Source organism: Thunnus maccoyii, chromosome 23, assembly GCF_910596095.1.
Source record: "Thunnus maccoyii chromosome 23, fThuMac1.1, whole genome shotgun sequence".
NCBI classification, from domain to species: Eukaryota; Metazoa; Chordata; class Actinopteri; order Scombriformes; family Scombridae; genus Thunnus; species Thunnus maccoyii.
The window spans coordinates 19,337,763-19,364,118 of record NC_056555.1 but is presented as its reverse complement, the minus strand read 5'-3'; the positions used below and the strand labels follow the sequence as shown (position 1 = coordinate 19,364,118).

The 26,356-nt window shown below is 40.9% G+C and overlaps 2 protein-coding genes across 6 annotated transcripts; one reads left to right on the top strand and one right to left on the bottom strand.

Annotated features, from left to right (window-relative positions):
- Positions 1-762: 762 nt before the first annotated feature.
- On the bottom strand, positions 763-13,271 carry nup37 (nucleoporin 37). 4 transcript variants are annotated; one of them, XM_042402669.1, is made up of 10 exons: positions 13,164-13,271; positions 11,220-11,412; positions 11,015-11,136; positions 8,054-8,126; positions 7,755-7,849; positions 2,720-2,810; positions 1,680-1,861; positions 1,531-1,581; positions 1,049-1,142; positions 763-962 (listed from the first exon to the last, which is right to left on the bottom strand). In XM_042402669.1, the coding sequence occupies exons 2-10, from the start codon at positions 11,373-11,375 to the stop codon at positions 849-851; spliced, it is 978 nt and encodes a 325-aa protein (XP_042258603.1). In that variant the 5' UTR covers positions 11,376-11,412; positions 13,164-13,271; the 3' UTR covers positions 763-848. The 4 variants fall into 4 exon arrangements, with proteins under 4 accessions (XP_042258603.1, XP_042258605.1, XP_042258604.1 ...); XM_042402671.1 differs by having other exon boundaries at positions 13,167-13,267; XM_042402670.1 differs by having other exon boundaries at positions 13,159-13,255.
- Positions 13,272-13,457: 186 nt separating this feature from the next.
- LOC121890434 (PARP1 binding protein) lies at positions 13,458-26,326 on the top strand. Of its 2 annotated transcripts, none has more exons than XM_042402667.1 (11): positions 13,458-13,563; positions 13,994-14,150; positions 14,919-15,152; positions 15,279-15,383; positions 15,964-16,134; positions 16,281-16,435; positions 19,491-19,674; positions 19,838-20,019; positions 21,691-21,772; positions 24,480-24,696; positions 25,334-26,326. In XM_042402667.1, the coding sequence occupies exons 2-11, from the start codon at positions 14,001-14,003 to the stop codon at positions 25,654-25,656; spliced, it is 1,803 nt and encodes a 600-aa protein (XP_042258601.1). In that variant the 5' UTR covers positions 13,458-13,563; positions 13,994-14,000; the 3' UTR covers positions 25,657-26,326. The 2 variants fall into 2 exon arrangements, with proteins under 2 accessions (XP_042258601.1, XP_042258600.1); XM_042402666.1 differs by lacking the exon at positions 13,458-13,563 and adding an exon at positions 13,784-13,866.
- Positions 26,327-26,356: the final 30 nt, after the last annotated feature.

Below are 26,356 nucleotides of genomic sequence, written 5' to 3'. Positions count from 1 at the left end.
ATGAGTGCCCTCTGCAGTGTAGAAGGGTGTATGGCTGCCTTGAAATGGAGATAGTGGTTTCTCACGCATGGTATTCCAGTGACAGTACAATGAGTTCTTGTTTTAGTGGAGAACATTACAAGTTTCTGCCACACGATCCCTTGTTCTTCCATGTTTGGTCTATGGAGCATTGATAATTATTCAACAAGGTGATGCACAACTCTTCCTCTCCCTGTAACCTCACAAACTTCTCATTTTGCACGCCATAGAGTTAGTGATGACCTGAATTGCCCCCAAACTCCTGTGCTTCCCAAAGCTTCTCCTATGATTACACTTCTTATGACCACATTCCCTCCTGCAAGGCTTGTCCAACTGCTGGAATACGGCCAGATCCCATAGTTTTCTTTGTGCAACGGCAGGTGGACCAGACCATCCAAAGATAGAGGATATTCTTGATATAATTCAAAATCTGCCATGAATAGTGAGAAAAATGAAAAACACTTAGAGACAGAACACCTGTAGTACAATGATCATGTTGACTGGTGAAGTGGAGAGTTGGCACCGGTGCCTTGATGCATTCCTTTGAACTACAGCTCTCTTGGCAGGACATAACAGACAACTGATGTAACCTACTCTTCAGAGAAAAGAAAAACGAGCTCTTCACAGAGACCAGACCAGCCTGTTGTTTATCTGAAGCTGACCTTAAGTGGTAGTCAGAAATAAAAAAGAACAAAGCCAAAGCATGCAGCCAATTTCCATCAAATTCCAAACAAAGTCGGTAGATACTCAGAAAAATATTTTATTGAAATATTTACTCAAACAGAAACAGAGGAACCAGTTATCCCCCGTAGAAAGTGCAGCACAGATGGTTACATTTCAGTCATCCAAAAGCAAAGTTTTCTGTCACCGCCGATCACGCAGAGTGGGAGTGTCCGGTGCCAGCTGAGGCCTGACCCTACTGTGGCCGATCCGAGCATCACAGGCTGTAACAACATCAGTATGTGAAATCAGACTGGAGCTGTACCAAACATTAAAAACACAAAAGACTGTTAAAAGGCATCTGACTGACCTGTGGGTGGCCAAGATGGTGGATGAGTAACTGACTACTGATCTTTCCTGGACATCCGGTAGTGGCGAAGAGGTTTTCATTTGCTCGAGACCACCTGAGGTGAAGAACAACATCGCTTTGAATGTCATCACACAATTATACTAATTCTGTTTTAATAACTGCTGGGAACCAGAATATTAACACTTAAAGCTCAAAAATACAAAAAACAGATTCTAAACATTCACCTCTGCTGATTTTAAAAGAATCAAAAAGATTTTAAATATAAAATTTTTAATTTTAGCACTTTTTTACTTTAACCATGTCCTGTTTTTTGCATATGTAGAATGACTCTCAGTAGGCTGTTTTTTTTGGTAATGAGGACATAAAACCTGGGTGACAAACAATTAATACAATCCACTCCTTTTGAAAAATATGGGATATCAGTAAAAACTAAAATTAAAGAACTTTGCAAGACTTCAAAAAAATCTATCAATCTTCCTTACTTGAATAACCGTGCTTTATCTATGTGGGCTGGTCTTTTTTCTTGTGGGTAACTGCAAAGACAGAAAGCAAAGTTTAGACACATTCCATCCTGTTGTGTGCCATAAATGCAGCATCAGTACATAGTCGTCGTCCCCGAACCCCCACTCACCTGGAGCGAGTTATGTCCCAGATTAACCAGTCGTTGCCCACCACAGCGCCGACTTTGATAGTGTTTGTGAGGCACCAGTCAGCGGACATGAGAGGTGACTGGCCGCAGTCCAGTGACAGAATGGCCTGCTGGGTCACTAGGTCATAGAAGCGAATCGTCCCCTTCTTCTCAGCCACCAGTAACTGAAGACAACAGACCATTTATCCTTACATGTATGTCATTCAGGGTCACACAGAAACTGAAAAATTATTTCAGCATACAATGGTAAAGAAAGGGAAACAATCTGGACAGGTTGCACCCCATTGCAGGGCTAACACTTGAGCTACATGCACAACTTGCTCTGCTATTTTAGCGAACCGTGTTGTTAACGAAATCCCTCTCCTTGCAACATTGACGGAATTGGACAGAACCACCAAAACAACATGGAGGAAAAGCCTTGAACGGTTATCACGACTGAAATGTGAAGCTTGGTTTGAGTGGCTTGATTCTCATGATTAGTGATGTGGTTGAAAAAGTTGAAGAACTTTCCTTTTTTGTCTAAATAGAGCAGAAATATTTTGTTTAAGAATGAACACCCATCATTCACTCTCTACATCCGGTTTTACTCTCGGTCTGGTTTCAACACAGTTTGAAAAAATTCGTCGTACACCGATGGCCAGCGTATTCAACAGCCACAAGGGGACACCAGTTTGTTATTATCCGTCATTCACCCTTCGTTGACATGAATGACTTCGAGTCTCTGTCAATCTGATAATACATGAAGTTGTGCACGAACCTTTGGGCCAGACTTCCACTACACAGTTTTACTGGAGGATATTACTCAGCGTAATTACTATTTTAAGTAGGCAGAATTCGGCTCATTTGACCTCTCACAAAATTATGTTCTGCCATCTAGTGGCCACTTGGCATGAGCCTATGGAAAATAACTAAAGCAAATTTAGATTTTACAGTTCACCTGAACTCACAACTTTCTATGTAGTTGCATAAACTGACCTCAGACCTCCCAATACGAGCATGTATCTGAAACAAACCCCTCCTACCTTAAATACTTCCTCTGGGTGCCAGCACACACTGATGCCAGGAGAACGAAGTCGGAGAGTTGTATTTTCATTTCCATCCAGGTCCCACACCCTGTAGAGATAAATTAAGATGAGTATTAAAAACATCAATAAGATAGACACAAGATGAGACAGACTGTAACCTTGTATGACCTAATTTACAAGGGCACATTTTGCAAATAGTCTCATTCAAGATTTATAACTGATTACTTCATTATAAACTCAAAGTGTTGTGGAAATTCTTTGCAAAAACCCATGCGGTTATCTGGTTATTGTGGCCAACAAACAGGACTTCTAATCAGTTCTCATTAGCAATGTCATGGACGGATTAAACTTTGATACGCAAACCATTCTTAACCTTAAATCCAAAACAAAATCTACTACCGCTTAATTAACAACAAAGATGGGGTTTTGCAGCACAGTTCTAAAAATAGCATCGGTATTTGAGCCACCTTTGGATGCTTACATAATATCTGAAAGAATGCACTTTTCCAAGGTTTCTTTCTCGGTGGTGCTTAATCTAAAACTAAATGACCTAGTTCATTGTCCAGAAGGCAAATAATCTTGACCCTAACAGATATAAGGTCAAAAGTTTCCTTGTTACCATATTCACAACTGTTTTTACAAGAGGCATTTACTTGTTTTTGCCTCTGATGCTTTTTTTCTACAGAATTCAAGCTATACTTTCCCCTAAATTTGTGGTTCAATACAAAACATACAACTAACAGGGATTTATGGCACACGGTGGAGCCAATGATGGACGACATGTTTTCGTCCAAGTTCATGTTTGCTCCTAATTTATCTAACTCCTGCCAGTTGTGCGCAAATAATGTACAGGGTCTTTGTGCTTTTCCAAGGAAAAGGGCTCTTTTCTCAGATCTAGGCCCTGAACTGTGAAGACAGACAGACTTCTGCTGGACTCCTCTTACAGGGAAAACGCCAGCTTCACATTACATTGAGCTATGATAGCAGGGGCAGAGAGGGAAACATCACCCTCGCCTGAGTCGGCGTTACGCTTCACTCACATTACAGCAAATGTTTCGCTGTGGGCGGCCCGCTGCCATTCATTTTCTGTGGAGTACACAGAGGGCAGCAGAACGCACGTCAGTTGAGGAAGAGCAGCGGAGAGAAGTTGAACAGCCTCCTACTTTATGCAAATGAAACAGACGGGTCCCGCAAGCAAGCGCCAACCTACAATCAAAGCTCGTGTGAGGATTATGACCAATCTTTATTAAAATAATGGCAGATTCAACAGCTCAGTAAGACCTATGATAGCAAAAGCAGAAACACTGTGCAAACATGCACACGGATGTAATGAATCACTTGGATGGAGAGAGCTGCGGTTCCTGAGACCTGGATCTATGGTTAACCACATCTGAACGAGCCCTGAACTAGAAGAAAAGGTGGAGATGGGGACGTAGGGGTGGGGGGGGGGCTGCAAGTGTTTCTGGGAATATAAAACAAACGCTTGTGAAGCATGGGAAGGTGCTGACTGATGAGGTCATGCAGAAGACATCATCTTATAAAGCCCAAAAAGTACCTCCAAAGACCATCTACATGTGAGCTTGATGTCCTCAGTGGTGTGGTGTAGGGGAGGACATGCCCCGTCTCAGATGAAGACCTCAGTAAACAACTCAACTTTTCCTGCCTCTTCTCCTCTGCTGCAAGATAGAGCCCTGTCGAAACTCTGGGCATCTTTCCTTTGCCCATGTGCAGACTCAGCCAGAGCCTCCATTGTGGAACATGAGTGAGGGTAAGAAGAACAAAAAAAAAGAAAAACCCCCAGACCACACCAGGAAAACAACGACTAAACCCTATTCTTTCAGACCACTAGCCAAGCAGAGCTCAATTGCACGCTATACCACCAACGGCCAAACTGTGGTCAACCACTCTACCCTTCAAATGGAGAGCACCGGCTCCCCAAAAAAACATAACCTTTGCCGAACGAGGTGAAAGACATGAGACACGAAAACACGCGTGACCGCCTCTGATAAAACACTGTGTAATTGCATAACACTACATCAAGCAATAACACTCGGCTTCCATGTACAACAGAGTTCAAAAGGACATCTGAAGTCCTTTATTGTGTTATCTAAGTGAGAAAACAGTGAGGCCAGAGCGTTATGGTTTGTCAATGTTTCCCAAAAGTGGAGGAAATGGCAAACACCGTTAGCGCTGTGTGATCTGATTTATTGTAGAGAGCAGAGTAAATAATCGAACGTGACTCTTTGGAAGGAGAGAAGTGGAGAAGTTGGACAATATAATCTCATCGCAGTGCCTCGCCGGGCCACCCTGCTGAAAGCCGACATAGTATAACATATAAGTGTAAGGAAGTATTGGATAAATAGTTGAAATACATAGATAAAAGTAACGGTCAGTCAACTGAAACAGATAAAAATAATGCATAATCAGTTGAAATAGATTGCTAAAGCTAATGGATAACCAGTTGAAATAAATAGCTAAAGGTCATGGCTAAACAGCTGAAGTAGATAGCTTCATTCAATAGATAAATTGTTGAAATAGTAACCAACAGTAAAATAAGCTAAAAGTAATGGATAAATGGTTAAAATAGCTACAAGTATTGGTTAGGCTACATGGTTGAAAATGTTAGCTAAAACTACAGATTTCTAAAAGTAATGGATAAACAGTTTAAATAGGTAGTAATGGATGAGAACACTGGATAACTGGTTGAAACAAATAGCTAAAGGTCATGGCGTAAGAGTTGTAGTAGAAAGCTTAAAGTAATAAATAAATGGTTAAAACAGATAGCTAAAGCAAATGGATAATTGGTTTAAATAAATAGCTAAAGGTCATTATTAAACAGAAAAAAACTAATGGATAAATGGTTGAAATCTCCAGGTTCTGGCAGTAGTACAGTTTGACCAAAGCAATCTAAACATTTACATTTCAATTGTATAAAAAATTATTGTAACAATAACTACTTTTATATAACTGTTAAATAACATCAAGTTTATAATCCATTCATAAGAACATACATATGTAGAACCTGATGGGTCTATGACGCACTTGATCTGATTGGACTGTGGGGATATATCACACAAAATAAACCCCACTGGGATAGAAGCATGGATGAGATATGTAGCTGGTATAATTTGTTTCCCTTACACAACATATAAGGGATGGAGTAAAACCAATGGATTATCGCTGAGAACAGGACAAAATGCTTTGAACGATACACATAATGCAGCAGAAACAGCAGCAGCAGCAGCAGCAGCAGCAGCAGGTGTGCGTTATACTAAGTTCATCTGCGAACTCAGTCAACCTCAAATCCCCTCAGGAACCTGCAGTTTGCCCTGATGATCTCTAGGTGGCACATTTCCCCACAGACTCCCTTCATTCCATCTATACTGATACAATGAGTTGTTTAGACTACATGAACCAAATGTAAAACTGCCCTGAGGAAGTGGAGTCTGGTTCCCCACCTAGATGCGGCAGCGTCAGGTTGCATGTTGGCAAAAGTCGAGTTCCCACAACTGCAGGGGACAGTGATGACAAAGCTAAGCAAACTTATAGTAGAGGTACTGCTGCCAAACGTAACAGAGTGATGGAGAGGTCATGAGCCTATACATGCAAGCATACACTACCCTCCCTCCCTTTTCACAGGACCAGTTTCCTCCTCTCATATCGAGGCTCAGTTTGTGTGGGCTGACTGGAAGGTCCTCTCCTGTTAACTTGAGCTATCCCTTGTTCCGCCTCTGTCTTCCTCCTGCGTCCCATATTTTCTCAACATGACAGAGTTTAAATCTTTCAGCAGATGGAGCGCACTACTATTTTCTCTGGCTGGTCAGAAGAGGGAGGGGAAGAGGAGAGTGGAGGAGATTGTTCTCCTTTCTGTGCGCTCTCAGACGGTCAAATGTGGCAGGACAGGGCGATGACCTAGATGGGACAATCACCAAGCCTGTGACTGTCAGAGTGTAAAATAATGACACGAAATAAACCAGCTGTTTGGTTTAAGATAGACACACTGCTTTTAAAATAACATGAGAGCATGGACATGCTGTATCCTGGGCCTGGACAATAGACCAACTTCATTAAATTTCCTCCTGACCTTTAAGTACTGTCATCACAGTTTGCCATAAAATTAAATTAGTAGCTACAACAATCAGTGTAATCTAACCAGACTAGGGCTGCAATGAACAATTATTTTAATTATTGATTCATCTGTTGATGAGTCCACAAATGAGGAAAAACAAATGTCCATCACATGTTCTGAAAGCTCAAGCTGACAGTTTCAAATGTTTTGTTTTGTCCAACAGTCCAAAAACCAAAGATATTCGATAATGATATAAAACACAGTAAAGTAGAACATTTCTACATGCAAGAAGTTACCGAAATTATTAATAACTGATGAAACAGTAATGGTTGTGAATCATAAAACCAAAACAACAAGCTAAAAGACACTGGTCATAATTCTCTGCAGCACCAGTCAAAAGTCCGGAGACACTTTCTCATTCAAGTGAACAGGAAGCTGTGTCCAAACTTTTGACTGGTACTGTGCCTCATCTATGTTACTCATAGTCATTTGACTCATTGCTCATATAAAAATATTGATCAGAGCAGCTTTAAAAGAATGTATACCCTTACTGTGCATTACTAATATAAGAACAAGACTGGGTGATGCAACACAGGTCTGCATGTTGCAAGAGACCCAGCCTCCTGAGGGGGGTGTCCCTGAGGTGACCCTGGCTACTGACACACTTTTTCCCTCCTCAAGCATTAATTGAAAAGGGAAATTTGGGGACCTTGTTATAGGTCCCCCTTAGAGAGGAAAATCTTTCTGCAGCTAATTGGATTTCCATATTTAACCAATTAGCTAGAAAAGCTACAAAGCGGCTCTGTGCTTACGCACGGTCACACCGGAGCATGTTGTGCTTAGCATCATGTTTCACTGTGGAAACACAGTCAGGACTTTCTGCACCATTAACAGAGAACAGAACTCAAAATCAGAAGCTGGGAACATACAGACACACACACATGGAAATAAAACGGTTTGGACCTGCAAGTGTGGTCATCACTGACGGAAGCAATTTGTTTCCCCTCTGTGGGTTCGAACACCAAATGGTTAATGTAGCTGGTGTGGCCCTCCATCACCTAGGCAACAGTATAGAAAAACAGTATGTAAACAGCACAACACATGATCAATAAACTGTTAAGTGAAGATTTTGTTGAAAACTTTCTGTGTGTACGACTACATTTCCTGTATCACTAAGTACCAAATGTTAGTGCTAAGTAGAGAAAGTTTGATGCCAGCTGACAAGCGCAATTCTGGCCAATTTGCTCCAGATGTTGCACTACCTTGACTTCATGCCTATCCTGAAGATCAGAAGTCAACAGGCGTAGCTTTCTGTCAGCTGCAGCGGTGCAAAATCTGCAAAGAGAGAGGAAGAGGAAAAGAAAGAGGATATAAAAATAAAGAAAGAAAGAACATCAAAACAGAGTCAGACTGTATAGACCCAATGACAGATGACATCTCTTTCTACATACATGCCCGCAACCGCCTAGACTGACACCTCTGGATGAGAGTGTCAGTGTGTGTGGTAGAAACTTGGACAGTGATCAGTAGAAACGCTGCCAGGGAGATTCTAATTGCAAGCTAAGATAAACACGGAGAAAAACAAGATTCCTCACGCCATTTACGCATGTCTCTGTTCAAAACCTGTGCAGAGCCAGGCAGAGGACTTTCCCTCTAATCAGTCCTAGTATATACCAGTGCCTGCAATTATTCACACAATTACACTAACTCACTTATGACAAGAAAAACACACACATATCACCAGAATAAACAGACAGCGGTTCACACATTTTCAGTCGCAGGCACAGATGGATTTGGCATGATGTCACTACAAACACCCTTAACGTGCTTCAGGGTATTACTGCTACAGTAGATTAGATTATATTAGGATAGGCCCGCTAAGCCTACAAATTAGTGTTGTACTTTGGAATAAAGCATGGAACACATTTCAGCTGTTTTCGCTTTTTTTGTTAAGCTTAATGTCAAAGCCGTTTATTGATTGATCTCCAATAATCCTGCTTAATAAAATAGAAGTCGCTATTAACTTAACTTCAGCACCACTGAATTTAAGCTTTGTTGTTTTAAAGCATTGTGGGGTTTTTTTTTTTTTTTCACAAGACAGAAATGAGGTCTGCCCTTTTTAGCATGTGATATTACCCCCAATATACAACTCCACAGAGACCTGAAAAGACAAAGTCATCTGGTTCAGGGGTACAACTTCTAGTTTGAAACCCCCTCCCATGTGCCCTGTTCAGTTCTGGCAGGGACCACCTGGAACTGGGGGAATTTTGGGGGCATTTTTGCTTGAAAAATTTGCAAATAATGAATCAATTATCCAAGTTGTTGACAAATAATTTTCTATTGATTGACTGATCGATTAACTAATCGTTTCGGCTTGTTTGATACATGCTTCCTTTTGACTGTTGAGAGCCTAAAGTGTTAAGAAAGACAGCAAATCATCACATTTGAGAAGCTGGACCAAGAAAAACTTTGGTATTTTTGAATCAAAAATGACTGAAACGATTTATCGATTATCCAAATATTTTCTTGACTAATCGCTTAATCGACTAATTGTTTCAGCTCTAGACTGAAAAGTCTGTGTATTCAGTTATGTGTGGGGTGTTTGGTCTTTGTAGGTTTCAGTAATCTTCAGGTCTCTTCCCTTTACAAGCTGCTGTGGTGGATGGTGGCGGCGCTGCAGCTCGAGCCCCCTTTTCCTCCCCTCATCTCTCTCGCTGGGCCCCCGCTCGAGGCAAGCCCGTGAGAACGTTGTACTTTTCCTGGAAGGCACAGCTACGTGCAGACCAAAAGAGGGATGGAACCTGAGTGGGTAGTCATCAGCGCAATAACATGTGCGCACGTCACAGGGCTGGCTCGAAGGCCCTGTGGAGTAAACCACAGAAGGCCAGGAATTATCGCTGCCTTTCCCTTTCAATTACAGAAAGCCTAAACACCTCCGGAGGGACCGCGGAACCTTCCCATCCACCTCTCAAATTAGGAGGAAACTCTTGCTTTCTAACAATCTACAGTTAGGCTACTTCCCTCCTGTCCAAGGCCACCTGAAATAACTTGGCTCACATCCTGGCAGCTGCAGTGTGACAGTGAGAGGCGGCGATGACTACTTTCACACAGCGTGGCTGCTGTGCTTTCTCTACAGCTGTCTCTTGTTCTTGTCACAAGAGGAATGTTTCTGAATAATTTTCCTGTTGTGTTAAAAGACAAGGACGTCAGGTTACTATGAGGGAGTGAAGTACTATGGCTTGACACCTTTTAATCCTATAACAATGCTCTGATGATCTCTTATATAACAAGAAGCACTTGAACTGCAGATTTCACACCATTACACCATCTTACATTGAGGTCTGATTAATGTATAAGCACATTTCACATAATATATGGACGGCACTAATATGAACTCTGGATAACTTCTGTAACTGGGGCATTTTGGATGTTTTAGTATTATCATATTATATTGTGTATAAATAACAATACTGTTTATGTTTTTCCAAAGCAAACACATTTTTTTTTACAGTTTTTTTGTGTGAGATCTGAATCATATGAATTTTATCATGAATTTATGAATTTTAGTTTGCCAGCTGAAAAACAAGAATGCCTTATTTTTCAGGATTTAATTTTTGTGCATATATATTTTGACAAGTGCCCTTTCATTTGCATAGTTTTTCAACCCTAATAGGAAACTTCCAAGTATCATTTTTGCCCTCATGTGACAACAGAGAGGTACTTGAGCAGCCAAAATGCCCTTCTGGTTTTCTCATGTGCTGCTTTGGCTTGACAAGAGTGAAAAATCAACCCTCACCTTCACCCTATATCCGGTTGCAGTGTCCTCTTTTTCCATTTTCACCCCTAACACTTAGAGAGTCTGTGAACACCACTGTATGTGTGATATTGTATTATATTGGATTGTCCGTGGCAAAGTGGAGAGTTTTTATTTCCCATCAAGCAGTAAATCAATGTGTATAGTGTATCACTGAGCCCAATATGCCTTATATTACATTGCAACCTTTGCTATTTAATGCTGACACAATATATTCTTCAGCCCTGCTTCACAATTTATCCTCAAGGTGCTCCAAAATCTACTAAAGTCATCTCTGCAGGGGTAACCTGAGGTTTCAATTGTTGTTCCTTTTCATAAGAATATGTCAACACACAAAAAGGGGCACCTTGTGTGTCCTGTGCAACATGCAACATGGTGGAGACATAATATAAATAGTAAGTGGCAGTACCTGATAGTGGGTATCCTGTCCAGGTGGGATTCTGGGCTCCAAGCAAGAGCATCGACTCGCAATTCATGATGGAAAGCACGAAGAACGTTGAATTCAACTCCCTCAATCTCCATATCTTCCTCCTGTGGGAACATGCATGTTTTCAGAGAGGAAGGAATAAACTGGGCTTTAGAAAAACCAAGTTGTGTGAAGGTGCATCGCTCACCTGGAAGAGGCAGGTGCCAACTACCACATACTGGTTTCCACCATAAGCCAGGAGAGAGGCAGGAGTACCAGAACTGAAAGGACTGAATTCCACCACATGAACATAGTCCTCGCACGCCACCGTGTAGCTGGGACTGCGGCTAGTGTCCTCCTGCATGCTGTGTGTCCTTCTGCGATTGGCTTCAGATCAGAAACTGTACATCAGAATGAAAGAGGACAGAAAGCAGTTAGTCTCATGTTTGGTACAATCATCAAAAAAATCCACTTTCTTAATACTGAACAAAACTAGATACTGACTTGAGCTAAATTAGGGTGATATATTTTGCCATTCTCCTTAATACAAAGGTATTCCTTTAATATTTCTAGGGATATTAAGTCATTATTGGCGATCGTGCATATCAACGAGAATGTCGTCTTTAAGGCAATGTTGGAATTTTTTGATTTTTGCATCAATGTGATGAAATTCATTCCTGTCTGGTTATTTTATACATAAAGATTTTCTTAATAGATTCTCCAGAAAACTTATTATAATCATGACATAAATGAGCATATCTATGATAGAGAACTGTGTCAATATTAGCAACTCCTATCTTGAGCAGAACCACAAGTACTCCTTTCTGTATATAATTAGATTGAAAAAAGGACATTATATGACATTTTCCCTATTTAAAAAAAACAAAACTGTATTCAACATTCACCTGAACTAACTAACTGAGCACTGTGTCCAGTGGCAGGACTCAATATATTCTCAAAACACATTATTGTATAATGCTGACTGCTCAGGTCAGTTTAATGGCACAAAAAACTTGAATCCCTGCTGTCATGGATCAAGTAATTCCTTAACATCTGTGATGAAAAGTTAGACTGTAAAATCAGACAACCTCACAAGGAGGGCACTAGATTTTTCTCAGGTTGCTTGGAGACAAGGTCAGGCCAAACCTCATTTATATCTTTGCCTGTTTAGTATATCCGGTCTTAGAAAAGGCACACACCTAGATACTGGAACACGAATCAGGTGTTATGAGTCAATTTTCAATTCGGTGAACATCATAAGATGAAGAAGTGTTTTACATTTGATATGTTTAACTCCAAATCAGAATTATCCCAGTTTAGCTGGGGCTAAATTAGAGGGTCAGAATCAGAAACAGGTTTATGGCCAAGGAGGTTTGCATATACAAGGACTTTGCCTTGGTGTCGTGGTGCATAAATCACAAATATACACAAAATTAAGTAATACTACATAATATAGAGAGAAAGAAATTTATAATAAGAAAGTATGTAAAATATATTCTAAGTGAGAAGAGCTGCTACTAGTTTAAAATTTAAATTGAAGAGAATGAAATGAAATGTACAACATATTGACCAGGAATGTGCAGATGTATAGTGTAAACACTGTATGCAGTGTGCAAGTCATAATAATAATACAAACTGCGTTAATGTAACGCATCACAGATATAATATGATAATGAGGGTAGACCGTTATTCCCCCAATGAACCAATGACCTTATGGTTGTAGTAAGTTAAGATACATATGCCTGAATTACGGGACGTAAAATTAAGCGAGGCAACCTAATAAATGGATATGGTGTGAAATTATTTCGCTATTTATAGCTAAATGGCTCGTATCCGGATTACATTGGTACATTTACACTTACTTATAATGTGTACATTACTTTCTGTGAGCTACCGTTAAACCGACAGAGTGTTAATTACACGTGTGACCTGACAAAAACGTGACTCAAATGTGACAAACGTGATAAACGTGACTGAATTATTTGTATTAGAAATGAGCGCACAGCTAGTTAGCATTTAGCCAGACATAAGTTTATCTTGCCTTCTCATTCCTCTCGTTTGACGCCCCGTTTTATAACTAGACAATGAACCTTTAGTTAAGTGAGTCTCGTCTATTCCGGTTCAGTTTACAGCAGTGACTGATATACCTTACCACCTTATTTTCAACAATTTCGTTGAATCAAACGGTCCGCGCGTTTGAGATGTTTTCAACCTTCTTCCTGGTACGACATGGAATGTACCATCGAGTGCAAATGTCAAGGGGTGGTTCGCGCAACGTGAAAGAAAACATCACTTTTTTTCGCAGTGTATCGGTATATATTTTTAAATAAACGGTTTAAATTACTTCAATTAATATGTGTTAGCATTCAGACATGAAAAAACAATATTTAATGTGAGAGAGACATCGTATGTTTATGGACGGCTCCCACTGTTATCTATTACAAACTGATTGGTCGAGAGGCGGTTAACGTCACTGGCAATTTAAAAATTCAAAACAGCTGCTTTTTGTCGTGGACGTGTGTTGTCGTTGGAGTCGACTACAACATTTAGAGGTTTGAATCGTTTAATCGACATTGTTTGTGATTTATTGCATCCATACACTTAGAAAACTCTTATATTTATGCATGTAGTCGGGGGTGAAATAAAAACACGCTGATATATGTTGTTTTGAATAAATTAACGTTACATGTGCCACCCACGCCAACGAGCCTCTTACCAAGAAAAGTAGAAATCTTTGCACCCCACCCAGTCACTGATTACTTTTTTATATATACTTTGATGTTACCTCACTTTATTCTGCCCCTTCAAAGTTATTTTTTTGTAGTCATTCTTTGCCTTTTGCTGGATGCACTCAAGTAAAAGAGAAACCTACTCTAGATTTGAACGATTTCACATGTTTATCTTTGTTTTAAGTCTAATAATCCACGTGTTGCACAAGTTTTGACTGAGTTTTTTTTTTTTTTTTTTTTGGTGCTGTTCTAGGGGAGCAATGGAGACTTCAGGAGACCGTCTAAAGCAGATGGTGAAAACCTTCAGGAGAGAGTGCCACAGGATTTTACAGTCTGAGAGGACCACCATTCATGGAGCTGATAGCATGCTGATGGTGCTGCAGCTGGCCATGGCAGAAGTAAATAAACAGGTAACTGTTCAATTCAGTTCAAAATACTTTACTCGTCCCTCCAGTTTGCAGAAACAAATACACACAATTCATTCACACCCACAAAACAATCTGCAAATACAACAATGAGAATGTAAGAAAAAGAGAGAAATGCACAAAGATTAATGGCGATGACCAATCCCTAGTTGACCAATAATATCCAACACCATGAGGCCCCATTATATCAAAAAATGCATTTATTAATCTACACACAGGGTTAACTGACCATTTCTTGTACTGTGACTTTTCACAAGTCCAATGGCTTCTGGAATAAAGCCAAACTTTCTGCTTGTTTCACATAAAGGAAATCCAGGACATGTGTGGGGTCATTTATAATCTAAATTTTGAAGACTTGTTCAGTATGAACCTCTGCAAGATATTTGTTTTGCTAATAATTTTAGAGCTGAGGTCTTTTGAGAAAAGGATGTAAACCAGCAAATAAATGAGAAAGTAAAAAATATTTTCAATGAAAGAGGAATAAAACAGTGTCAATATTCTCTTGTGATCTTGCTGTAAGTCATCCACCCAGGGCGCACTAGCCCAATCCACATCATCATCATTTCAATTGAACCATCAGGCTGACTGTCATCACGTCTATAACTGATGACATTACCACAGATTTCCGGCTGAGACCGCTCATGGCCCATTTTTGGACTGCAGGAGAAGGTCTCTCTGCTTTTGAACTGATTGGTTCCAGGCCGTCGGTAATTATGGCTGCTGCTTTCACTGTTTTCTCTCTTCCTGTGACAGCAAAGCGGAGAGTTCAAAGTGGCTCTGAGTGATGTCCTGATGGCCTGGAAACACTTACTGTTACACAAACTTCACCTGCCACCCCCCAACTTTGCACGCTTGGAGAACTATGATCTCATCTTGGAAGCATACGAATCCTTCCTGAAGCGCTCCAACACTGTGGACCTGGTTGATATCCTCTCCATGTATAAACAGCTGAGAGTGGACTCAGACCCAGACGAGCCTGTGAGCCCGGTGAGTAGGAGCTGGTTGAAATCAGTCTGATGATGTCGATTGTGGTCGATCAGATTGGCTACCGAGTTAGAGATAAGGCCGATTAATTTATCTCTCTGATTATGTTTTTCTTATTCTTTTGCCAAGATCCAGCTGTTTGAATTCCTATCAGGCAACACGGAGGTCTTAGAGGTGCTTGACCTCTCAATCCCGTCAACACCGTCTAGTAAAGATAGGCCCTGCCGCTCACAGGTACTGCTTACACTCTTTCATGCACTAATAAAAGGTGCAACATGTACATAAATGGCCATGAGAAACTCCCTCTCTCGCCCTCTTTCCTCATATAAAAGTTTTTGTTGTAATATAAAATGCATTTTCTCCCGCTGGCAATAATCCATGCATTTACTTCTCCAGAATTCAGCGTACTTAATTCCTGTCTGGAATCCATCCTGCTCTTATTGACAGGAACTCTAGATCATATCACTTGGATTTAAGAGTGCAATGTGAATTCAATTACTGGGCAGATGTTTAAAACACAACACAATGTGTGGCTGGCCAAGAGCTTCTGTAACAGTCTCTTTTCTGCACTTTTCTCTGTCACTTGCAAATTTATGAGTTTTTAGTGGAGGCTTGCTTCTGCTACACTACCAGCTAGGGGTGACGTAATTTTTTTGGAGTTTAATATGAGCTGTCAGCTGCTGTTACTCAGGCAGTAAAGCTACTGTCCCTTTTTCGTAGTTGATAAACACAACCTGGCATCAAGCCAAAGGTTTTGTTTTCAAGGCGGGTTTCTAACCTCCAAATGATCGTGTATTCTGTCTATTATCAATAGGTGAAAATGGCAGTGAGAAGGGTTTTCTGCTCCTATCTGACTTTGCTCGTGAACGCCAAGAACGACATGGCCTTGGCGCTTACCCTTGATGTCCCCAGTCGCGCGCTCGGACGACAGACATTTACCGACATAAAGCACGCCGCACATAACAACAACACTTCCTTCTTCTTGGTAAGAAACATCCACACTCTGCATGCACTTATACTTTAGTGGTGATGTATTTGCTCTTTACATAACGAGAAAACCAAAACTCTGACTTTTAAAATTGGAGTAATCCTCTCTGGTGCAACATTTGGGGCTCTTTCCCGCATTTGCAGGCTGTGACATCTTTCGTGAGGGCCATCCAGCTTGGAGGAAAGGGCTACGCTCCAGCTCAGTCTGACCCACTGAGGAAACATGTCAAAGGCCTGTCTGACTTTGTCCAGTTTCTAGACAACCTGGAGGAAATACTGGGGGAGATTCCTGACCCAAGGTACACAATACAGCATAATCCAGGCTTCCACTCGCTCCCTGTCTTTCTGTTGCTTTTGAGGTAATGCCTCCCTTCTTGCGACAGGATCAGCTGTAAAAGTTGGGAGGCATGAAGGTGCTTCATTCAGAACTGAGCTGTTAATTCCCGAAAGATTCCAGTTCAGTTTTGAATTCGAGTAAAAGTGTCACAGAGTTGCAAGTCAAATCTTAGACAAAAGGAGAAGAACTGAATGATTCAAAACTCAAGAAGTATACACATGACTCATCTTTTACTGTACAATATATATTTTCATGTTTCATAGATTTAAAAGCCATTATAAATTAAGGGAATAGATTTTTAAGAAATACACTGTCTTGCCAAGAGTTAGATGAGAAGATTGATACCACTTTCATTTGTCTGCTAAGAATGAAACTACAGCAGCTGCAGATTAGCTTAGCATAAAGACAGGAAGTAGGGAGCTGGCTTGGCGTTGTCCAAAGTTTAAAAAAATGTTCCTACCAGCAATTCTAAATTTAACTAATTAACACGTCATATCTTGTTTGTCAGAAACAGGCTAGCGGTTTTCTCCGCTTCCAGTCTTTATGCTAAGCTAAACTATGCTAATCCTCTGCTGGCTTTAGCTTCATATTTACCATACAGACACAAAGGTAAGGTAAAATTTCCCTGATGCCAGTCTCCAAAATGTTAAACTATTCCTTTAAGTACTGAAGCTTTTAATTATTGTCATTAATTTTCCCCCAAAATGTCCGAAAATATATTAATAAGATCCTAACGGACTCTAAAAGCACCCGCTCTGATTGAAATTATTGCTGGTGGGTTCACAGTAGTACTGTTACCTTTTTCTCGGTATAACTTGGACGTACTTTGTTGGTGGCCCCAAACCTACTTTGTAATCTAATATCACATCTGAGCTCCAGAGCAGATTAGACAGCACATTTGGACGGCCACAGGGCATGGAGACTTCTAGGAACTCATCAGGACGGGTTTGTTCTGGTGACGCGATGCCTCGTGCCAAAGCAGGAGACCATCAAGCCATTTAGAGCTGTTGCAATATTTCTGTCTGTGGTCCAGTTAAAATCACTTACAGTTTCAATAAGTATCTGAAAGTAACCGAACTGAGATTACAGTATTGTGGTGGTTTATGATGGTCTTAAGTGGTTTTGTTGTGTAATTATCTCTATCATTTATGGCTAAATATCAATTTAAACATGTCAAGATTAGGTTGATTGGAGTCTTTACACGTTCTGAAACATCTTCTTGATCACTGTCATTCTTTTTCCCTGTTTTTTTTCTCATATTCTTAAATCAACGATAAATCACTTAGTTTGAAGTAGATAATCCTAAACATTCTAGGACCGACAATATGATGACATTTCCATCTCAAATAATGCATCATGAAAAACGCTGTATTTAATTTATTATAGTCTTATACTCATATAAACATACTCCCTTCTCCGGAGAAATCACCCTGAGCCGAAGATGGGAATACACAGATTCCAAGAAAAGTCGAGCACGCTTCGGTATCTGGCAGCGACTGAAGTCAAATACAATGAAACTCGTAATTTATTATTGAATGGAATTTGCTTCACTTCTTCTTGCAATTCAAATTCAGGTTAAATAATTCAGTTTCCTCTCTCTCTCTGATGTGGCCCATTCAATTTTCATGAATTCTGATTAAATTCAGAAAGCTGAACTGATACCGGTTGGCATATTTGCAGCCGTGGGCACTGAAATCACACCTGTGATCATAAAATCCACCTGTCCCACTGCGGCTTATTATTTCCCTTCAAAACCCTGTAATGACTCCCCTCTTCTAAACTTCTTCTCGTGATAACATTTGAATTGCTAAAGCATGTTCATCTTCGCTACATCAAAGCCTGTCTGTGTTAAATAACTTGTTCCCTGTCTGGTGCGCTTACTTTGATGAATTATCATCAAATCTCGAGCCCCACAGATCATTCTCCATACCATTACAGATTATTTTGGACGATGAAGCCTCTGGCACCACAACAGAAGTGGTTATCAGAAATGATTTAGCCATTCAATCATGTGAGGGGTCGAGCTCAAGAGGTGAAGCCGTTGAAGGCACCCTTTGTAGCAGTCCCAGTAGCGACTATAGCTTCACTCAGTCCGAGCCATAACAACACATTGTGATGTTTGTGTAGTAGTGGATTGGATTCTCTCTGCTCTTCTGAGAGTTCTCAGTTCATGCAGGCTGATGAGACACTGATGAACTGGGCCAACACGTGTCTTTCAACAGTCTGTGCCTTTACGCTCTCAGCGGAGTACTGTATTTCCTCATACAAACACCTTCTATGGAGAGTTCAGGGCCCCTTGTTCAGTGAACATCTGTTTTCCCAAATGATTCTGTTACTGAGCCCCGATCCCTCACATCAGAGCTGGGTCAGGGTTAGACCACCGCCTCTCCACCTTACTGCAATCTTTTTCTAACATGCTTTAGTGCACTTGCCTGTTAGAAATGTACAGAAGTGATATGTTGCTATGATTTTTGGACACGCAGTGCAAACAACGTGTGGACAAAAATCCCCCAAAACTATAAAGAGGAAAATCCTGGAGTTTCTCCGCTGACAGTCCATCGGTGAGCGCAGTGACAGTGCCCAGGGTGACTTTAACAGGGATTTGGAGCATATTTTCTGCTTCATAACTGTTAACATTGGCAAAGCTGAGTTACAGTGAAATAAAGCTGAACTGGATGTTAACACCGAAACAATTACTCTGAGCCCTTAAAGTCAGTGTCCAATTAATTGAAAGTGAAGCTGCAGTATATCTTTTGATGACATTCAGAGTAAGGCCCTGGCTTTTCTGGGTTTTCAGTTTTAGGAGAGAGTTATTCATGTTGGCAAATATTGGCTGAACTCTTGAACACTATTAATTCCATCCAGATGAAAACCTGCGCGTGTGTGTGTGTGAATGTGTGTGTGTGTGTGTTCAGCAGAATAAAGACCTTTTTTCCAAAAAAGTTTCCCTCTACCTACAGCACAATACAGCTCTCCCAGCAGATGTCATTGTGACTGTCACTGTGTTTAAATCTCAGTGTGTGCGGAGCCAGGCTGGTGACCGCCATAAGGACAGCGCTGGTGAAGGGACGCAGCAGTGGCGATGCAGTGTACGCTGCGGCTGAAGAGACTGCAAAGGAGCTGAAGGAGAGGATCTGCCAACTACACCAGATCCAGGAACAGACTGCTAATGCAGGCAGGACGGGGATTAGCCCTGCCAGGGTAATGTATAACCTCCGCTCTCCAGCCAGTGAGCTACAGTTTTGGCTTTTGCACCTCTCCTGAAATCTATAAGTTCATGCAGACGCCACTTCATCTTCTTTGATTTTCAGCTGTGTGAGCTGACAGTGCACTAACCCGAAGTTGTGGTGTTGTTCCTCTCCAGCCAAAGGCTTACGCAGTGAATCACTCCACTGCATACGGAGGTCGGGACACCGTCAAGGTGCTGATGGCGCTGCTGGATGAAGAAGCCTTGACTCCTCCGTGTAAGAACAAGGCAGAGCTGCTGTCTGAGGACCAGCCCGTCCTCAGTGGAGCTGAGGGGACCTGCGTCCTCATGTTGTTCAGGTTGGCACAGCTGGTCATACAGGATAAACTGGGGTTTGACTTGAATGACCTTTGTATTTCTAATATGTCAGTATGTTTTATTTGAGGCTCACAGTGATATTTTATCAAGATTTTTAGCCACACTAGCATGGTTCCACTTTGGGTTCAGACTGAAATATCTCAACAACTATTGGACAGATTTAGATCAAACTCTATACAGACATTCATGATCCCCAACGAATGAACCCCACTGACTCAGGAGATCACAACTTTTCCTGTAGCGCCACCAGCAGGTCAAAGTTTTCACTTATCCAGTGAAATATTTCAATATCAACTGGATGGATTGCCGCAAAATCTTGAACAGACATTCATGGTTTTCAGGTGATGAATCCTAATTACTGTGGTGATCCTCTGACTTTTTATCTGGCGTCACACTTGTGGATCTGAGTGAAATAACTGTTAAACATGGTACAAACATTCACGTCTCCCTCAGAATTAATTGTAACTTTGGTAATCCTCTAACATTTCTTTTAACATCAGATTAAACTTTTAATTTGTCCAATACGTATGACCGAATCCTTACAAAACTAAACATCTTCAGCTGTAGTTTGTATTTAGTGCTAAATAGCAAACGTTAGCATGCTAATGTGCTAAGCAAGGCATTAGCATTAAATGACAAGCGATTGGCATTTATCAAGCACAAATGCCAAATATTTTGCTAGTTCCAGCTCCTCCAATGTAAATTCATCATCTTTGGGTTTTCGACTAAGTAAAATATGCTATTTGAAGATGTCACTTTAAGATTTAGGAAACTGGGATGGGCATTTTTCCATACTTTGTTGACATTTTTCACTATTTTCTACTACTCGATTAATACGTAAAATGATTGACAAATTGTTCTCTAATAAAAATGTCCGTTAGTTAGCTCTATGCAATGATTTAGCATATCCGCAACATCATTCTACTGTAAATTTCTCAACATTAGACATTAACAAGTATGTGCTACCTGTACCTCCTAAATCACAATATATAAGGAAACGCATGCAGAGTGGAAACAATATTGTTTTTACCACTACCTTGTGTGCTGCACTATAATTTTGCAGCATTGTACTATCTTTATAACATAGGGCCTTAAGCTAAATGTGGTGGTGCATCCTGTCAGGGTCAAACGTAACATTTGAAAAGTTATGGTTAGTATTTTATATTGAAATAGTCATCACTAGAGAGCTTTGTATTAGATTTGACCATTTTCATGACCACAAGGATTCAGTCAGAGTGGGAAAGCCCCTGAAACATCTATTAGACCAACACAGGACACTACAACTCTCCACTGAAACCATACAGAGGAAACTCCTCCCACACCACACTGGAATAATTTCTCTGGTCAAACATCTGAAATAAAGATAATATTATAAAAAGAATAGCTACTGGCTGTGGTTGGGGGGAACCTACATTATTGTCGGAGGTGGATGACATTGGATGGCCGGTATCCAATTTGTTGCAAAAAGCCAACATCGGCTCAGTCTAGTGAAAACATCTCCCACATGTTGAAAATATGAAGCTGCAATAAAGAGAGAGCAGTGTTTGAGAAAAAGTGGGCAGATTTCTTGGTGAGTGTGACCATGTAACCTTCTAGCTTTTTATAATTTATAAACCTCTTGTCTTTGCCTCTCATTGTGGCTCGCCTCTCAGATCCCCTGAAGTGTCTACTGGATGTTCTCCAGAACCCCTAAGGAACCGAGTCCAGAGCCGGCTAGACCTGCTCAAACCCAAGGTAACATTTATTTGCTTAGCTGAAGCTCACATCTTAACTGACTTCCACCGTTCCCGTTTGCACAGCTGTGTTTTAGCTCTTAGTGTTGGTTTGAGGGTGCTGTTTAAATCCATGGCATAAAACTACTTATTCATGGGGGATTCAAACCATTAACCAATCCTGATGATAAGTTATCCTATTGTCAGGGCTCAGGTCCATTTGCTTACAGTGCACAATGTAGTATACTGTATATCTGATATCAATATCTCTTTCCTTCCTTCCTGGCTCAGCTGTTTTGTCACTTTACCTTGCTGTTTTTTGGGGTCAGAATAAGACAATCGGACTGATTTTTGGCAGATTCTCCTTCTGTTGCATGTTCATTTTTGAATAGTTTGACTATACACTTGACTGTTTGTGTGCTACAAGGATTATTTCATCAGACTCTTGCAGGTATCATAACATACTCTCCACAACTGCTGAGTCACCCTTAAAAATACTGACGAAATCAGCTTTAGATTTTAAGGTTGGACCACTTTTAACATGAAGTAGCTCCACTGTGTGAACTCCTTGTGAAACATGTATGCTAAACACATTTTGTGAAATGGCTCCTTTATTTGATTGCGCTAGCAGATGTCATTTTAGCTCCCCACAATCTGGCTGCCTTCCTGTTTGAGTGCGCTGTAATGGTCCCTGGGCAGCTCACCGCTTCCTGAACTCGGTGAGCGGAAGCTTTCTGCATCAATTTCACTTTGAAGATGCCATATCAGTCGCGTAACTCGACTAGCAAGGGAAACTTGAAAGGTTATTGTTTCCTGTTGTCTGCTGAATGACTTTATCCCAGACCTCTCCAGCAGTTTCATCATGCACTGACGTCAACTGGCACACACAGAAATGGACAGATTTAGTTTCTGCTTTTGGGACAGTTCCAAATCTTTTCCTCAGTGCCACAGATGATCCAAACAGCACTGAAAAAAAAAAACTTTTACTAAAACTCTCAGTGCCAGTTTAGTGTTGCTCCTCTGACGTTATCAACCTTTGATTATATGATAATACTTTATACATTTATTTCAGAATGACTCCATCATTCTCTGATGATAATAATAGTAATGGCACACCTGTTACCCGTTCTCTCTTCAATCACCTGCGTATGAGAACACAAAATCAGAGAAATTGCTTGCACCTGCTTTTGGAAGTATTATCAGGAATGTCTTGGTCAGGTGTCTCCAGCGTCGGGTCAGGCAGTGTGCAGGGGTTATTTGAGGACAGCTTTCCTCAGAGGAATGAGGGCCGTCTGACCACACGGTGCCACGTTGGGCTCCCACCTGTTGTAATTGGATTAGATGTTCCCCGTCAGTCATAGTTTGGCCGTGTTCACTCTTCCATCCCCTCCCATTGTTTCTGGGGCGTTTCAGATATGTTTTATTAGCATGCAACCAGGGCAGCATACATTTTTAGCTCCATTATTGAAGTGTGCCTCGATCTTAGGTTTACTGTTGTTTTAGGTGCTCCTTTAAGAAGTTCTTTTGAAAAAGCACAAAGGCTTTGATCCCTTTGTGCTTTATGGACCCACCCAGCTTTGCTCGTTGTATTTTTTCCCTCAGATTTCTCCTCCCTACTGTGGCCCACTGGCCTGAAGGGTGAAATCCTTGGATTGTGATAATCCCAAGCAGGCGTAGATCAAACAGTGGATGAAAGCTGTGGATCTGTGTGCCCCAGGGCCTGGATTGAAGTCTTCAGTATCATTCACTTTGTTACAACTATCCACTCTGTCCAAAAAGGCTTTTTGATGAGGTGTTACACCGCTGCCTTAGACATTTTGACTGTGATAAGATTGAAGACTGTTTCTACACCTAGGCTTAGAGGTGTACATTTGGGTTGATGTATTAGGTGTAAACCTTTAGCAATGACTAAGGCAATAAATAGTCAAATTGTCATAACTAAGAGGGAAACTTAGCTTATTACAGCAGAAGAGATTGATGTGCAAAACACTGTAACATGTCTTTCTCTTTACTTTATAGCCACATTAGCAGGAAGGTTCAAGGAATGTCTGTTGATCAGCTGGTCTACCACTTTGATCCAGGCTGAAATATCTCAATAACTATTCGACGGTTTGCCATTACGTTTGGCACAGACTTTCATGGTCCCCAGACGACAAATACTAATGACTTCCTGACTTTCCCTCTAGCGCCACCATGAGGTTGACATTTGTGGTTTTGAGTAAAATGTCTCAACAGCAATTGGGTTAATTCTCATAAAATTTGGCACAGGCGTTCATGTTCCCCTGGATGGATGGATTGTAATAACTTTGGTGATGCCTTACTTTAATTTGAGCACCTTCAGACTCAGCTGTACTTTGTGTTGAGTGCTAATAAACAAATGTTAGCGTTCTAAAACGCTAAAGTAAGCTGTAACCATGGTTAACATCATACCTGCTAAACATCAACATGTCATTGTGAGCATGACATTTTAGCTCAAAGCACCACTGTGCAAGCATGGCTGTGAATCAAATGTCATTTGGCACTCCCTTCTCTTTTCTTGAGCACTTGAAAACATGCAGGAGTGGGAAAGTACTTCTTGAAATTGTAATTAGTGAAGGGGGTTTTGGTTCAAAAGTCCGAAGTAAAAGCCAAAAAGCTTGGCCACCTGCCTCGAGTCACTGATACTCAACAACCGTGTCAACATGTTATATCAACTGTATTAAAGATTTTTTTTTTCCCGTTTATTTCAGGCTAGAGACCGAGTCATCCGATCCCAGTTCGCCTGCACATACAAAGATGAAGAGCTGCCACTCAACCGTGTGCTGGAGTTCCCCAGCAGCAGCCAGGTCCCTACCTGTGTGCACCCAGCACCCAAACCCAAAACCACCCCAGGTGTGGAGGAGCAGCAGGAGGAGGAGGAGGAGGACACAACCACAGTTACAAATTCATTTTCAACAAATAATACAGGTACTTTATGTACTTCACTGTATGCTGAGAACAGCTCAAAATGTTATCATAAGCTGTGCAGCGTTTTTTTTTTTCTGCTGGGATAGATTTCTGTTTCCTCTGACGCCACACAGCTGGACTGAGGCCCAGGCACACCTTCTCAGCTCCAGCCTTGAACCCTTCCCAGTCCCAGCCCTGGGACTGGTACTTACCATCAGCCATTAAATGAATCCCCATTCTATAAAACCTGCTCACCCCCACATCTGTAGTAAAAACCAAAAAGCACACACACTCACACAGACTTTTTGCCCATTTCCCCTTCTGTCTTTTGTTTTGTGGGAATTCAGGCTCTGCTCCATCAGGTTACATGACAAATGTTCAATTTCAGTTTCGCAGAATAAACACACAGTCTGCTCAAACTAGGAACTAACGTCAGCAGTTTCATCACAACTTTTTCCTGTTATTTATTTTTTTTAAAGGGCCAAGATGGCGGCCGTGTTGCTCACCCCCGTACAAGCACTGCTTCTGTCTCGCACTTCTGTCTGCATTATGTGTTAAAAATACATTTAATTTAATAAATTATTTATTGATTGATTGATTTTTTTTTTTTTTCTACCTGGTTGTCACACTTCCTTATGCTTTGTTCCAATCTTTTCAGCCAAAGCAACCTCTGAATGTCCAAGAAAGGAGCCGAGCAGCGCAAAGCAAGCGGCTGCTCTCGGGGCAAGAAGTGGAAATGCCCAGAACAGAGGTGCAGGCCCGGGCAACAGAAAGAAAAATGGCGGTCAGACACAGAGCAAGGGCAACAAGAGGAAGAAGGCGGATTCTGACCAACATGAAGGATCAGAAAACGAGCCTCCAGGGAAGAAACTGCCCACTAGTGTCCCGAGTAAAATGCCTGCAAAGAACGTCAGCAAGGCTTCGAGTAAGAAGAAGCTGATAGCTGGACAGGGAAAGCTAACCAGCTTTTTCCGAGTTTGATCGTTAGTACTGCTTTCATGACGGTTTATGGACTTCCTGTCAAAGCAGCTGTTTTCTCCCAGCGACAACAATGATGTGTATATAGTATGTAAATGTTCCAATTAGAGCTGCAACTTGTATTTTTTTTAATTATTTTTATTTTCAGTTCATCAGTTGACTGTTAAGCAACCGAATCGTGGAAAGTGGCCAAAAAATAATATTTCCCAAACTGTTGAACTGCTCCTTTTAATAATGTGGTCTATAAAATGTCAGAGGATGTTGAGAAATCTCTTTCAAAAATTCCCAGATCCCCATGTGATATCTTCAAATCAATTATTTTGTCCAACCAACCTAAATATATCCAAAATACCAGGAAAAAGGGGCGAAGCTGCTTCTTTCACATGTGATAGGCGGGAACCAGCAAATGCTTGACATTTTTGCTTGAAACATGACGAACTGTTGCTGATTAATTTCCTGTCTATTGACTAAGCGATTAATCATTTCCACCCCAGTTGGTATTTTTACGCATGTAGCATGTTGGGAAATGTGGTGCCAGTAAGCTTCATTTTACGCTTGAAATTGAATCTAATCACTAGTTGTATAGTTTATTTAACCTGTAAATTTCCACAGTATGATCAAATCTGTAAATATGATGCAGACTTCATTTTTAATAAACTTTTATTTAGTTTTACACACTTGTGTTTTTTTGTTGTTGTTTTTT